This window comes from Tenrec ecaudatus, chromosome 2, assembly GCF_050624435.1.
Source record: "Tenrec ecaudatus isolate mTenEca1 chromosome 2, mTenEca1.hap1, whole genome shotgun sequence".
Classification (NCBI taxonomy): Eukaryota; Metazoa; Chordata; class Mammalia; order Afrosoricida; family Tenrecidae; genus Tenrec; species Tenrec ecaudatus.
This window is the reverse complement of record NC_134531.1, coordinates 302,223,385-302,238,737: the sequence shown is the minus strand read 5'-3', so window position 1 is coordinate 302,238,737 and position 15,353 is coordinate 302,223,385. Positions and strand designations below refer to the sequence as shown.

General features: G+C 45.1%; 1 protein-coding gene across 1 annotated transcript in view; it reads left to right on the top strand.

Moving 5' to 3' along the window:
• The window catches only part of NXPE3 (neurexophilin and PC-esterase domain family member 3), a 92,920-nt gene that overhangs the window by 57,335 nt on the left and 20,232 nt on the right, over positions 1-15,353 (top strand). Inside the window, exons 3-4 of the mRNA XM_075542595.1 lie at positions 3,244-3,998; positions 12,685-12,758. Of these exons, the coding sequence (XP_075398710.1) occupies positions 3,244-3,998; positions 12,685-12,758 (829 nt within the window). The remainder of the gene's footprint in view (positions 1-3,243; positions 3,999-12,684; positions 12,759-15,353) is intronic.

The following is a 15,353-nucleotide window of genomic DNA, read 5'->3' as shown; positions in this document are numbered from 1 at the left end:
ACATATAATCTCCTTCCTGGGGACAGACAACAGAAAAGTGGGTGAAGGGAGACATCGGACAGTATGAGACATGAAAAAAGATTAATAAATTATCAAGGGTTAGTGAGGGAAGGAGGATGAGGGAGGGAGGGAGGGAAAAATGAGGCACTGATACCAAGGGCTCAAGTAGAAAGCAAATATTTTGAGAATGATGATGGCAACGAGTGTACAAATGTGCTTGGCACAATGGTTGGATGTATGGATTGTGATAAGCATTGTACGAGCCCCCAATAAAATGATTAAATAAATAAAAAAAAGAACATCCACCCAGGTACCTGGGGGAAATGGAAGGCCTGTGCTAAGAACTATTCTAGGCCTTACCTGATGTGTCTCCATGTTTGTCCCCTCTCTGGTTATAATAAGTGGCTGAGCTAAGTAGACATCAGTAGAGGTGCCCTGGTGGAGTAGCGGGTTATGCACTGGGTCATGAACTGCAGGGCCAGCAGTTTGAAACCGCTGGTAGCTCTGCAGAAGAGAAATGAAGCTTTCTAGTCCTGTAAAGATATACAGTCTCAGAAACCCACAGGGACAGTTCTGTCCTTTCTCATAAGGTTGCCTGCCATGAGTTGGAATTGACTTGATTCCAGTGAATTTGGCTTTTGGTGTATATCACTCTATCCCAAAATGGGCACCCCTGCCCACTCTGTTCTCTGCCCCTCTGGGGCACTGGCATGATCCAGCCTACACCAAGGAATTTGGAGAACAGTTACTTGGCCAGCTGACTGGGAGAGTATTTTTGGCTCATTCCAAAGAAAGTTAATATTACACCCATATACCATCCCACGCTACTTCTTGAAAAGGCTGAATGGTAGTGACCAGTTCTCTCTGGCAGTGCCTCCGTGCAGTGTATTCGTGGTTTTCATGATTCCTGCACCAGTAAATGTTTCGCCCAGGGAATCCTTCCATCTCACAGCTGGCAGCTGTACTTTTTCCTCATTTGTTTCAGCCTGAGATATGCTGACTGTTTATTTTGGTTTTCTTACTCCAGGTGTTTACACAGTTCCTCACCACACTCTACTCTGTCTTCCTCGACTGTCCTTTGAAAATATCTATTCAGCTTTTAAAAATATGTTTATAAATCATTTCATTGGGGGCTCTCTTCAGGTCTTATAACAATCCATACATCACTTGTATCAAACACATTTGTACATATGTTGCCATCATCCTTTTGAAAACATTTTCTTTCTACTTGAGTCTTTGGTGACAGTTTTTCTTTTTCCCTCCCCCCCCCTCCTACCCTCATGGACCCCTGATAAATGATTATTATATTCATATCTTACACCTTCCACTGTCTCTCTTTGCCCATGTTTCTGTTGTTCATTCCCCCTAGGGAGGGGGTGGGGAGTGTGTTATAGGTTGATCATTGTAGTCGGTTCCCCATTTTTCCCCTTTTCCCCCTACCTTCTCCTTACCCTCATGGTATTGCTCCTCCCATTACTGTTCCTGAGGGGTTTATCTGTCTACAGAGGGGCTTTGGGTCTCCTCTCCATCCCCATTATTTGCATCAATATATTTGTTTGTTTTGGGTCTTCTGATACCTTATCCTGTCGAGACCTTATGGTCACACAGGCTGGTATGCTTCTTTCATGTGGGCTTGTTGCTTCTTTAGATGGCCACTTACTTCTGCTAGCTGGCTGTTTATTTAACTTCAAGACTTTGAGACCCCAGATGCTGTAACTTTTAATAGCTGGGCACAATCAGCTTTCTTCACCACATTTGCTTATGCACCCATTTTGACTTCAGTGATTATGTCAGGAAGGTGAGCATCACAGCATGCCAGGTTAATAGAACAAAGTGTTCTTGCGTTGAGGGAGTACCTAAGTAGAGACCCAATGTCCTTCTGCTACCTTCATATTTAGCATTTAAATATATGTATCTAGACTTATATCCACATTAATATATTTATTTATTTACATATGTGCATGCCTATGTTTATACCTCTATAAATGTCTTTTACCTCCTAGTTCTTTCCTCTATTTCTTTTCACTTTCCTCCTGTCCCACTACCATGTTTGACCTTCATTCGACCCTCAGTACTTTCTCTCGGCTACATTGCAATTGATTAACCCCCACCAGGTATTCTACACCCTCCTTGCTATCGATTTTAGATCTATTATTGTCCCCGTGTCCCTGGGTTTGTTGTCTACCCCCTCCCTCTCTCACCCCTCCCCCTCTCCCGTGTCCCTCCAGAGCCGTTGCCCCTGTTACTTTCTCCTCTGGATTGGTTATCCTGCGGATCTTATACAGACCGACAGGAGAAAAAGACAAAAGAAGAAGCAAAAAAGAAGGCCTATAAATGGTTCCAGGTCTGTCTGCGGACCCTTGGATGGTTTTCCACCCGAATCTGGTGAAGTGCCGCGCCTGTTCAGCTCTCTTCCATCTTCGTCTGTTCCATCTGCTTTTGCTACTCTGTGATTAAGAGCAAGGGCCAGAGGCTCTTCTGACCTTCACTTGAATTCTTTCTGTCCAGTGACAGCCTGCTTTCACTCTCCGTGACGTTCTTGATGTCGCCCACAGCTTGTCAGGCCTTCTGTCATGCTCGCTGACGTGGAGTCGGTGCCCGTGTGCAGTGACCCGCTGTGGAGTCCCAAACTGTAGCTGCTGACCCTAGCAGACAGCCCAGCCTTCCTCCCATGGTTTCAAACTGCCGACCACGTGGCTCGCAGCCCAGTGTGTGTCATGCAGCGGTTAAAATATTACTCTAGTAGCCATTTGGACAAATAAGTACTTCAGAAGGACAATTTGTTTTGGGATCCATCGATCGTGTTGCTCGGCAGGCCCATTCACTGTAGTGCGTGTCACCTAGCTTGCGCGTGGGTTGATAGCAGAGGATCTAGGCCTCCTCTGACCAGCTAGCTGATCTTCATCAAGTTACCTGCTCTGAGTGTTCCTCCGCTACCTGATAGCTAAAATAGTTCTCCGGGTCTCCTTTCTGATTCCGCACCTGCAGAGTGTTTAATCAGCAGGACAACATCCTCCGACCTCAGTCTTCTTTACAATGTGGCCCCGTTGCCTTTACGCATCCCCCTCCCGATTTAAATGGATTGTCATAAGACAGCCCTGTAAAACCTGTGAACTCTGGTGTGTGAACCGACGTCACCCCAGGTGGCTTGGTTAATGCTGAGACGTCAACCGAGATTTCTCCGGCTGCACGTAACGACATTGATCGCGGCTCTTCTTTCTGTTGTTTGTGTCTTTCTCTCAGAACCTGGACCATGAGACCGTCTCAGCCACGTTCATCGACAGCAGTGGACAATTTCTTTCCCCCCAGGTGACAGGTATCAGCCGGAGTCCCTTCTGTGGCTATGACCACCAGACCTTGTCGCTCCAGGAGCGCATGGAGGAGAACTCCTTGCTGGCGGCCCTGCAGAGGCAGGTGCCTGACATGGGCCCAGTCCCTTTTGTTAAGAGCACCGACCCTTCTTCCAGTTACTTTGTCATCCTGAACGCTGCAGCCTTCTTTGACGTGGGAAGCCAACTGGAGGTGATCGTTCACGTGCAGGATTTTCAACGACAGCCCAAGAAGTACGGCGGAGATTACCTGCAGGCCAGAATCCACTCGCCCAAACTCCAGGCTGGGGCCGTGGGCAGAGTGGTCGACTACCAGAATGGGTTTTACAAGGTCTTTTTCACTCTGCTCTGGCCTGGCAAAGTGAAAGTGTCCATATCCCTGGTCCACCCCAGCGAGGGGATCAGAGTCCTCCATCAGCTGCAGGAAGAAAAGCCAGACAGGGTCTATTTCAAGAGCCTCTTCCGTTCGGGAAGAGTTTCTGAAACTACTGAGTGCAATGTGTGTCTCCCGGAGGGTGTGCCCCTGTGCAACTTTACAGATGTCTACACCGGCGAGCCCTGGTTCTGCTTCAAACCAAAGAAGCTTCCTTGCAGCAGCAGAATTAACCATTTCAAAGGCGGCTACCTGAGGGGCCTCCTGACTTCTGCAGAGAGTGCTTTCTTCCAGAGGTAGGTGACCCTGAGTCTAGGGGCGACTTAAAGGATCGTCTCTTCTCCCCTCTTCCCACTTAGGGTGTTTGGTACATGCTTCTGACCGCTTTCTAGGTGATGCGTAAGAAGAGAAATACAGGCCTATGGTTGCAATTAGTTTTATAATGGTTTATTATAAGTAAAGCCGAGTGAATGTCTGAGTTCGAATTAAGGAACTTCTGCCGTTCAGTTCTTGTTTTTCACCTCATATGTATGTTGCACTCCAAAATGTATGTTTAGCATAATTATGAACAAGGTTATTCATGGGACTGGTTTAAAAAAAATCAAACCAGAACAGTCCGGTGAGGGGTCTTGTAGTCAGGATGATGTTTCATTTCCTTGAAGAATTTTATTTTACTTCAGAGCTGTATGGAATTTTGAGGACAGATTTTAAGTTGTGCTGGTCAACAAAATAAATTGATTAAATGATATGCTATCATTTAAAATTTTTTTAAATGAAGGAACATCAACAAACCTTTCAATGTTAACTAATGGAATCATTGTAGTATTATTTACAGATTTCTCATTAGAACCAGGCATAACCTATTTTAGCATAATGATCAGTAGATGAGATAATTTACAGGATGGAATAAATAGAATCTGCATGAATTGAAGTCTGTGTTCAAGATTTTGTTCACTGGGTTTCGGGCTCACAATCATAGCCCTAATCTAAGAACAATTAGTTCTTCTGACGTGGCCTTCTTTGACACTCAGCCCCATGAAGAGATCCCTCACGATATGGGAACTGCAGCTTAGGGTGCAGAAACCAGATGGTGGCCAGCTCTCAGAAGGAATAGTGTTTGCGGCCCTCAAACAAGCGCCACCTGATTAATTCTACATGGAAGAAGCACCCCATTCTGCGCGATCCAAGGACCGTGAATAGTGAACTCCAAGTCTGAAGGAGAATGCTTTCAGAGCTTACCTTCTGATCTCGTTTGTAGAAGGCTGTGGATGACAATGGTAGCAGAATGTTGGGCTGCTAGCCACAAGGCCGGCAGTTTGAAACCAAGAGCAGCTCCTCAGGAGAAAGATGAGGCTTTCTGCTCCCATAAGGAGCTACAGTTTTGGGGCACTTCCACCCTATGCTATAGGGCAGGGGTGTCAGACTGGCGGCCTGAGGGCTGCAGGCCTCTGAGATAATCATTTGTGGCCCACGGTGCTCTGAAATAAGATGTAATGAGGGAATTGTGTGTGTGGTATTGCCTCCATCTCCCCATCGCGCTATTTACTTCATAACAATTTTTTCCGATTTTCATTTTATTTCAGAGCATCCCGGCCACAAAAAATGACCTCGGGGGCTGCATGTGGCCTGCGGGCCACCAGTTCGACACCCCTGCGTTGCCACGAGTCAGAATCAACTTGATGGCCATGTTTTGTTTTAAATGGTGCGCTCACAGTGGGAGGCCACATGCAATGAAAGGGTCCCCACCTGGCTAGCGTCTGGTGACTCCCTCGATCCTAGTCTAGGGATGGGCACATCCTCGCTGCGGACAGAGCCTTGTCGCGTTGGCTGCAGCAAGATGCAGTCGGGAAACTATAAATACCTCAGCATTGGATCTCCTTTTGGATCCATTTAAAAATTATTTCAGTTTTTAATATTTTCTGCTTTCTTTTCAAGTGAGGTTTTTCTGTTTTGTCTAGTCGTTGTTGTTGGTTTTGCTTATTTCTTGTTTGTTTTTCTGTATACGAAATCTAGGATAGGTACACCTAGGGACAGGGCAGGGGAAATCAGGGGGAAACGGGGAGCTAACAGCAATAAGTATGGAAGAGGAAAATGGTCTAAAATTGATTGTGTGATGATTGCGTAACTCTTCTTAATATGATTGAACTTTTGATATGTAATTTATATGCCAATAAAATTATTAAAAAAGATTCCATTCAGTTCTGAAGCTAAGGTTCCTAAATAATTACAAGTTATTTGAACTCTAAAATATAGAAATAGTTATTTGAAAGCATGTATAACTCATTTTAAAATTTTAATTTAATATATACTTTTTGAACATACACTGATAGGTATTTTTGTTGCCTATATGTGGGTACTCTAAAATATTCCATGTTTATGTTTGTTTAATATTTGATTGGGGAAAACAGTTTTTTTCCTTTTTTAAAAAAAATAATTTTATTGGGCCCTCATACAACTCTTTTCCCCCCCCCACCTTGTCTCCCAAATATAAAATCAGACAGACACGTTGTCAGTCTTATATTATTCTGGGAATCCAGTGACCTTTTGCACTTATTTATTAACACTAGTAGTATGTAGATTCATTGGAGTTTTAAAAAATAAAGCTCATACAACTCTTATCACAATTCATACATCCATCCATTGTGTCAAGCACATTTGTACATTCGTTGCCCTCATCGTTCTCAAAACATGTGCTCTCCACTTAAGCCCTTGGTATCAGCTCATTCCCCCCTCCCCCCCTCATGAACCCTTGATAATTTATAAATTATTATCATTTTGTCTTATCTTGCACTGTCCGACGTCTCCCTCTCTTCACGCACTTTTCCATTATCTGTCCCCCAGAGAGGAGGTTATATGTAGATCCTTGTAATCGGTTCCCCGTTTCCAACCCACCTTCCCTCCACCTTCCCGGTACCACTACTCACACCACTGGTCCTGAAAGGATCATCCGCCCTGGATTCCCTTTGTTTCCAGTTACTATCTGTACCAGTGTACATCCTCTAGTCTAGCCAGATTTGTAAGGTAGAATTGGGATCATGATACTAGGGGAGGGGAGGAAGCATTTAGGAACTAGAGGAAAGTTGTATGTTTCATCATTGCTACACTGCACCCTGACTGGCTCATCTCCTCCCTGAGACCCTTCTGTAAGGGGATGTCCAATTACCTACAGATGGACTTTGGGTCTCACTCCACACTCCCCCCCTCATTCACTATGGTACGATTTTTTGTTCTGATGATGTCTGAAACCTGATCCCTTCGACACCTCATGATCGCACAGGCTGGTGTGCTTCTTCCATGTGGGCTTTGTTGCTTCTGAGCTAGATGGGCGCTTGTTTACCTTCAAGCCTTTAAGACCCCAGACATTTAGCCGGATTTTTAAGGTAGAACTGGGGTCATGATGGTGGGGGGAGGGGTTGTTGGGAAGCATTGAAGAAGTAGAGGCAAGTTGTGTGTTTTGTTGGTGATATTCTGTACCCTGACTGGCTCACTCAGTATCTTCCTTTTGACCCTTCTGAAAGGAGATGCCCAGTTGACTACAGGGTTTTGGGTCTCCATTCTGCCCTTCCCCTCATTCACATCAATTTGATTTTTTTGGTTTTGTTTTGGGTCTTTGATGCCTGAAACCTGATCCCATAGACACCTCATGATCACACAGGCTGGTGTGTTTCTTCCATGTGGGCTTTGTTGCTTCTCTCTGTACCCTCTTAAGAGCCATGTCCTCTCCTAATGCCACCCTGAATTATGAAATTCTGTTATTCATTAACATAGACCTCTATACTTGTTTTTGACCTGTCTTCCCATTAAAGCATAATTTCTACAGTGGGGAAGATGCTGTGTGGTTGTTTCACTCCTTTTTAAAAATTAATTAATTTATATTTTGTTTTTGGTTTACTCTTTCTTATCTCCCTGGCGTAGGAAATCTAGTACCTGGGGTCTGGTAGGTACTGAAGAATTATTTGTATGTAGGCATGAGTGAATCTCTTCTGAAACTGATGAAATTATCTAAAGTAATGACTTGAAGTTCCCATACTCATAATTTGGAAAGTTAATGTTTTATCTTTCTGTTAATTTCTAGCAAGAGTCTAAGAGGCCAGGTATTGCAACCCAGCTACCACTGTAACCAACCTCTCCCCTACTTTTTTATGTAGCCCTTCATCAGATACTGAGTACCCACTCTAGTTCAGGACTTGTGATGACAGCACAAAGGTGAATGTAGTGGAGTCCGAGCCTTGTGTTAGCCTGGGACACATGCACTAAAGAGCTGTAGTAATGACAACCAGAGTGCTGCGTGTCCACAGTAGGCCTCAGCTGGGCAAGGCCTAAGAAATCTGATTTTTGACACCATATGGCTGCAGACCTGTAGCTTGAAGAGTGGGCACTGAGAAAATAGACATTCTGGACAGTTCTATGATTCAAGGGGACCAAGCAGTCTGGTGACCCCTGGTGGTGGACAGTGGTTAAAGCACTCTACTGCTAATGCAGAAAGATGAGGCTTTCAGCGCCCATAAAGATACATAGTCATGAAAGTAGTAGGTTTGGCTTGGTTTTGAGTTAAGTAGTTCAAACTACTTTTTGCTTATTTTATAGTGTATCGTTTCAGGACCAGTGTCGAAAGAAATGACATGGGGTGGCATCTGAGAGCTTCCATCTATTTAAAAACAAAACAAAAACCCGCGTGGATCTCACTGCCCTAGAGCCAGTTCTGACTCATGAGGACAGTATAGGAGTGGCTGAGACTGTGATCCTTTTTTTATTTAATAGTCCAGTCCTATCAAGGAGAATGGTACAACCATTGCCCCATCAATTTTAGAGCATCCCATGATTAAATTGCCTTTAAAATGAGTTGTGCACTAGCAATTAGTTCTGGTGCCCCTCCCCCCTCTCACCTTCTTTATTTACTCCCGAAATCCTCATTCCCTCACTTTCACCCACTCCTCACCCTGGCATTCCCTACAACTCCTTGTTCCAGTTATTACCCTGTTTCCCCGAAAATAAGACAGTGTCTTATATTAATTTTTACCCCCAGAGACGCACTAGGTCTTATTTTCAGGGGTTGTCTTATTTTTCCATGAAGAAGAATATGGCACACATATATTGTTTTATTAAAAGGGACCTCGCACTTCCTGTTTGATCTGGCTGCGCTGCAGCCAACAGTGAGCTGTGTGGTGGCGCCTGCCACTACAGTACAGAGTCCAGGGTTACGGTAGCTTCAGGGGGGCCTTATTTTCAGGGGGATGCCTTATATTTCAGTGAGAGGCAAAACTGTAAGTAGGTCTTATTTTCAGGGGATGCCTTACTTTCAGCGAAACGGTATCATTATGCATCCACTTCTCCTGTGCTTCACAGCTGGGAAATCCAACAGAAAACAAAAAATAAACTCTCCACAATGAGGGCAATGAATGTATAAACGTGCTTTACACAATTGATGTATGTATGGATTGTGATAAGAGTTGTATGAGCCCCTAGTAAAATGATTTAAAAAATTCTCCCTAAGGTGATAAGGATAAAATCTAATCGTATAAAGACAAAGATACAAATAATGCATAAGAAGGAAAAGGACCCCCACCAACATGCAGAAAGCCAGGGAAGACATTTCTGTCATGGAACCAGTAAGAGACACCTGTACCCGGTCTTGTCTCTAGGGAGGTCAACTGGCCGAGGATGGAGTGTGATCCAGCGTCCTCAAGATGACAGTGGTCCCTGCCTGATCGCAAGGCTGTTTGAGACTCTGGCCTGTGGCTGGAGCAGGTCTGGACTGGCTCAGTGTGACTGGATACTCTGCAGATGGGTTTTGGGCTTCCCCACCCTCCTTAGCCTTCTACAAATTGGCTGTTGGTGATTTCTGCTCTGAGACTAAATCTCTATGCGAGTAGAAAGCCGTGTCTTTCTCCTGACTATCCACATAAGGGGGAAGGAAAATCAAACTCCGCATCCGCACTGCCCCAGGCTGATTTCTATGAGGTCAGACATGTCCCTTCGTACAACCTTCCTACCCAAATCTAGCACCACGTGTCCCTTCCACAGCACTCTCTACTTTTCAATTGAATTTGATAATTCATTATAACGGGCACACAGAACTCACAGACAATGCTCCCGATTATGGGGTTTATCACGTAGATTAACAGATTACAATTCAGGTAAGAAATGCTCAGTATACAGTTCTTCAGTCATGACCCCGTCTTCTCAAGCAAGTCTCTCTCTGGCTCTCGGTCTTTGGCCTGGCTTCCGCTCTTTTCAGGCAATGTTACAAAGCTCTTTTAGGGCTGCCAGCAACCGTCCCCAAGGCATGCCACTCCACCATAAGCCTCAACCCAAGGGCATTCATCTCCAGCTCTACTGATCAGCACAACTCAACTTCTCCAAATAAATGCCCAGGGGCACCCCATTCCACAAGCCCGCCTCCTGCCCCAAGCACTCAGCTTACTTGTTCTTTGCACTGCGAACTCCACTGCTCTCTTCTTACTCAGCCTCCTGGTCCTGCTGCTGCTGACCTGTGCCACTCTTCCCCCACAGCTGTCTCCGGGATCTTGGTGTCCAGAGGACAAACTCTGCTCCGGCACTTCTCTTTTGCTGGTGCAGCAATCTCCTTCCCTCTTTCTGAACTCATTTTATCACCAGGAGGATGACACCCACCCACTTAGCCCTGTTAACACTCCCAGCTACATCATATACTCCAGTGAGCTTCTTCTTCACCTACTGCCCCAGACTCCTCAGGAAAATGTAGATGACTTGGCGGGAGTAACAAAGGCTATTGTAGAAGAACCACATTAAATAATTCACTACATTTTAACAAAGAACTAGCTATAATGGAAAAATAGTAAAGGTCCATGTAAGTCTTTTTCAGTTTAGATATACATATAACCTGCTTATTATAAGAGATCTGCTATTAATTGTGCTGGTTAACATTCATCAGTACAGTAAAATCTGAGAAAGCCAGACTCACTATATAAAGGAAACTCTCAAATGTTTGCCACCAGAATGAGCAATTGAAAAGTGGTAAGACAATGCATAGAGAGGACCACAGGGCTGGTTCCACCATGAGACAAGACATCCCTCACTGACCCATAGTGCTACAGGGGACAACACTGGAGGCACAGTGCAGGAATTGTGCCCGATCTGACCCCACCACACTGGTGGGGAATGCTAAGGGCCTGCAACAGAGTGACAAGGAGAGCAAAGCAATGGAGTCCCCAGGGAATACCAAAAATAGACTTTGGGGCCAGGGCATGTCACCCCATCAGTCTCAACCTGAAAACACGCCTAAAGATCAGCAAACAGACCTGGAACTATTTGTAGGCTTTTCTTTCTTTTTATTTTTCCTGGTTATTGTTTTGGGTTTTTTGTTTTCTTTCATTGTTTTGTTTTGCTCTACCTTGTTTTTGTGCTTATTATTGTCTCTGCATGTCTATCTAGATAAGATAGATGGGGTAAATAATCCGGAGGAGAAAACAATGGGACTGATGGTGCTGGGGGGATATGGGAGAGGGGAGGCAGGGAAAGGAAGTGGGGGTTAACAAACCTGGGGCAAGGGAACAACAAGTGATTTCAAATTGATTGGGAGGAAAGTGTAGAAGCCCTGGTAGGGCTTGATCAAGGGCACTGTAACCGAGAGGAATTACTGAAACCGGAATGAAGACCGAACATGATAATGGGACAAGAGGAAAGTAAAAGGAAATAGAGGAAAGAGTTAGGAGGCATTTATAGAGGTCTAGATTCAGGCATGTACATATGTAAATATATTTATTTATAATGATAGGGAAATGGAGCTATATTTATATGTTAAGTATTAAGGTAGTAGATGAACATTGAGTCTCTACTCAAGTACTTCCTCAACACAAGAACACTTTGTTCTAATAACCTGGCATTCTGTGATGTTCACCTCCCTGACACCTTCGCTGAAGAAAAAATATGCATAGCAAATACGTTGCATAGCAACATGTGCATAGCAGATATGTTGAAGAAAACTGATGCTGCCTGGCTATCAAAAGATATAGTGTCTGGGATCTTAAAGGCTTGAAGATAAACAAGTAGCCATCTAGCTCAGAAGCAACAAAGCTCACATGGAAGAAGCACACCAGCCTGTGTGATCACGAGGTGTCGAAGGGATCAGGTATCAGGCATCAAAGACCCAGAACAAAACATCATATCATTGTGAATGAGGGGGAGTGCAGAGTGGAGACCCAATGTCCATCTGTAGACAATTGGACACCCTCTTACAGAAGAGTCACAAGTAAGAGAGGAGCCAGTCAGGGTGCAGGGTAGCACTAATGAAACTTACAACTTTCCTCTAGTTCCTAAATGCTTCCTCCGTCCCACTATCATGACCCCAATTCTACCTTACAAACCCAGCTAGACCAGAGGATGTACACTGGTACAGATAAGAGCTGGAAACACAGGGAATCCAGGCCAGATAAACCCCTCAGGACCAATAATGAGAGTAGTGATACCAGGAGGGTAAGGAGAAGTGGCGGGAGAAAGGGGGAACTGATCACAATGATCTACATATAACCCCCTCCCAGGGGGACAGACAACAGAAAAGTGGATGAAGGGAGACATCAGTTAGTGTAAGACATGAAAAAATAATAATTTATAAATTATCAAGGGTTTGTGAGGCAGGGAGAAAAACGAGGAGCTGATACTAAGGGGCCAAGTAGAAAGAAAATGTCTTGAATATGATGATGGCAACAAATGTACAAATGTGCTTGACACAATGGATGGATATATGGATTGTCATAAGAGTTGTTCAAGCCCCCAATAAAATGATTAAAAAAGAAAAAAAGATAGTGGCAAGACAGCACCCAGTAAGAGGCAGGACACTTGTGAGCCTAGGAAGGAGGATAGTATGGCTCTCATAGATTTCACTGTATTCTTACTTTTATAGGGTTTTGTGGAATCATGTGAATTTTTAAATAAAAGATACATGACAAAACATAAATGTTCCTCAATCTAAGTGTGTATGTTTTTTTTTTATTGTCTTTAAAGTGGTGTCAATATCAAAATGCCAATCAACTCCAGTGGACCTGATTGGGTGACTGTGGTTCCCAGGAGAAGAAAAGGTAAACGGAAATGAACTCGATTGCTTGTTATGACTTTTGCTGCATGGGCTGAGGGACTGTACTTTCAGGGATGTTACGGAAACTTTTTCCCTTCAACTCTTCACTGTGAATGCGTTGAAGGCTTCCAAGAGCAGAGCATCAGTGTGACATTCAGCAGTGCGTCCATGTGTTATTTCGGCTCCTCCATTGCAGTCACCTCCGTGTTCCATCGGCGCATATCACTGCTTCCCTCTCTTCGGAAGCTTTCTCGCCTCCTTTCTAACCCTGTGCACTTCGTCCTTGGGTCAGCGCTGCCTTTTCATCTTAGATGGCTGGCTATTCTGACCTGGGGGTGAGTTTAGTTCCAGACCGGAAGGGTAACTATGGGGAACCATAGTCTTGGGGGTCCCACCAGGCTGCCTCACCACTGAGCTTGGTCTTTCTCCAGACTTTTGGGTTTAATTCTACATGTTCCTCCCACACAAGCCAGGAGCTCCTAGTGTCCTCCTACTCAGAGCAGTTGGTGCTGGTAGCTGGTGGCACCAGCTAGTGCTTTTGGTCTCAGGGTCGTGGAGGCTCATGCTTGGGTGGCCAGTTAGTCCACTGGACGTGTGTTTCCATATGTCTTGAAGTTCGTCATTCTTTCTCCAGCTGGAGAGAGACCTGGTGCACTTCAGATGACAGAGCATTGTGTTTATGAACTGAATTGTATGCCAGTGGGTCTTAATGTCCAGCAACTCAATCCCTCATGGCGTTTAATTATTTCTATGAAGTTTTCATAGCTTTGCTCCCTATAAGCTTCACCACAGTCATGAGCATATTTATAGCAAAGGCAAATTATATATATCCTCTGTCCAATCTATTTATTTATGGCATACTTCCCCTCTCCCTCCCCCACCTGTTCAGCACTGAGCATATAATATGATTTGTCTGCATTGCCTTTGACTTTACAAACCTCCCAATGTCTTGCCCTTCTTCCATCATTTTTTTATAACCTCCTTGTTATTGACTGCTGCCTTCTCCTTCCCCCAGATTAATACTTATCTCCCCCATGGCCAAAGACTCTCCCTTCCTCCTCTGCTCACCATCAAAGAGTGTTTCCGTGGGAAAATCTTTTCTTGACGTTTTACAGAGTGGGCTCATATAATACACACCTGTTTGAGATGAGCTAATTTTACTGAGCATCACACCCTCCAGCGTTCTGCGTGTGATGACGCCTGTCTCAGGTTCGTGTAGCACTCCATTGTGTCTGTGTGCTCTAAGTGTCAGAGGCCACAGCTGACCTCCTTGGGCTACGCCAAGGTGAAGGAGAATCCCTCTCCACACCAGCCCCAGGCTGACGGACACAAGGCAGAAGTCAGACAGACTTTTCCCCACTTTGTCCCTTCCTCTGACACCATCTGGTCCTCCCACGGCGCTCCACTGCTAAACACAACAAGCTGTCGCCATGGCCACACAGAAGCCACAGACAGGACTCACCATTATTGGGGGTTTATTGGGGAAACTAACAGGTTCATCAAACATGAAGGAACTGTCTTCTTTGGTCCACAGCAGCGCCTCTCCTCAGCTTGCATAAAGTCTCTCTCTGTGCCTCACCTTCTTACCCAGGCGGTCCCGTGGCCTCTGCTTCCTCGGGTTAGGAAGCTCACCTGCTGCTGTTTCTGCGTGTCCCTCTGCTCTGCCTCATGGTCTCCTTGCCTCAGCCTCTGTGCTGCAGCCGCCGGTGCCTGTGGTTTCGATGGTTCGAACCCACAGGCTGCGCTGGGGACACAGACGTGGCCGTCCCTGGTAAAGGTTTACGGGCTTGGAAACGTTTCTGTTGACAGGGGCATGAAGAGGTGCAGGTGACTTTTCTGGCAGCTGGATGGCTTGCATGTGGACCTGCCCTCTCAAGGAGCCCCGGTGCTGCTCACAGAGGAGCACTCGCTGCTGACCGAAAGGCTAGTGTTTGAAACCCTGCAGGCAGCAGCAGTGTGATTGTGGTTAGGTGCTGTCGAGGCGGTTCTGACCCAGAGTGACCCAGTGGACAACAGAACGAAGCACCGCCTGGTCCTGAGCCATCCGCACAATTGTTCTTACGTTGGACCTCATGGTGGCAGTACATCCCACTGAGAGCCTTCCTTTGATCTTTTAAAATATTTTTTAATAAATCATTTTATTGAGGGATCTTATCGCTCTGGTAAAAATCTATATATCAATTGTCATTCCTCTTTTTCTTTTAAATACTTTTATAGGGGGCTCTTACATCTCATCATAATCCGTACATTCATCCAGTGCATCAAGCACATTTGTACATATGTTGCCATCATAATTTTCAAAGCATTCTCTTCCCACTTCAGCCCCTGATATCAGCTCCCCATTTCATCCCTCTTCCTCCCCGGCCCACCTTCCCTCATGAACCCTTGATAAGTTATAGATTATTATTTCCATATCTTACATCGTCCTCCATTGCCACCCACCCACTTTTCCATTGTTTGTTCCCCTGGAAGGGGGTTATAGATTGATCCTTGTGATCGATTCCTCCTTTCTTCTTCCACCTTCCCCTAATCCTCCTGGTATCTCTACTCTCATTGTTGGCACTGAGGGATTTATCTATCCTGAATTTCCTTTATTGCG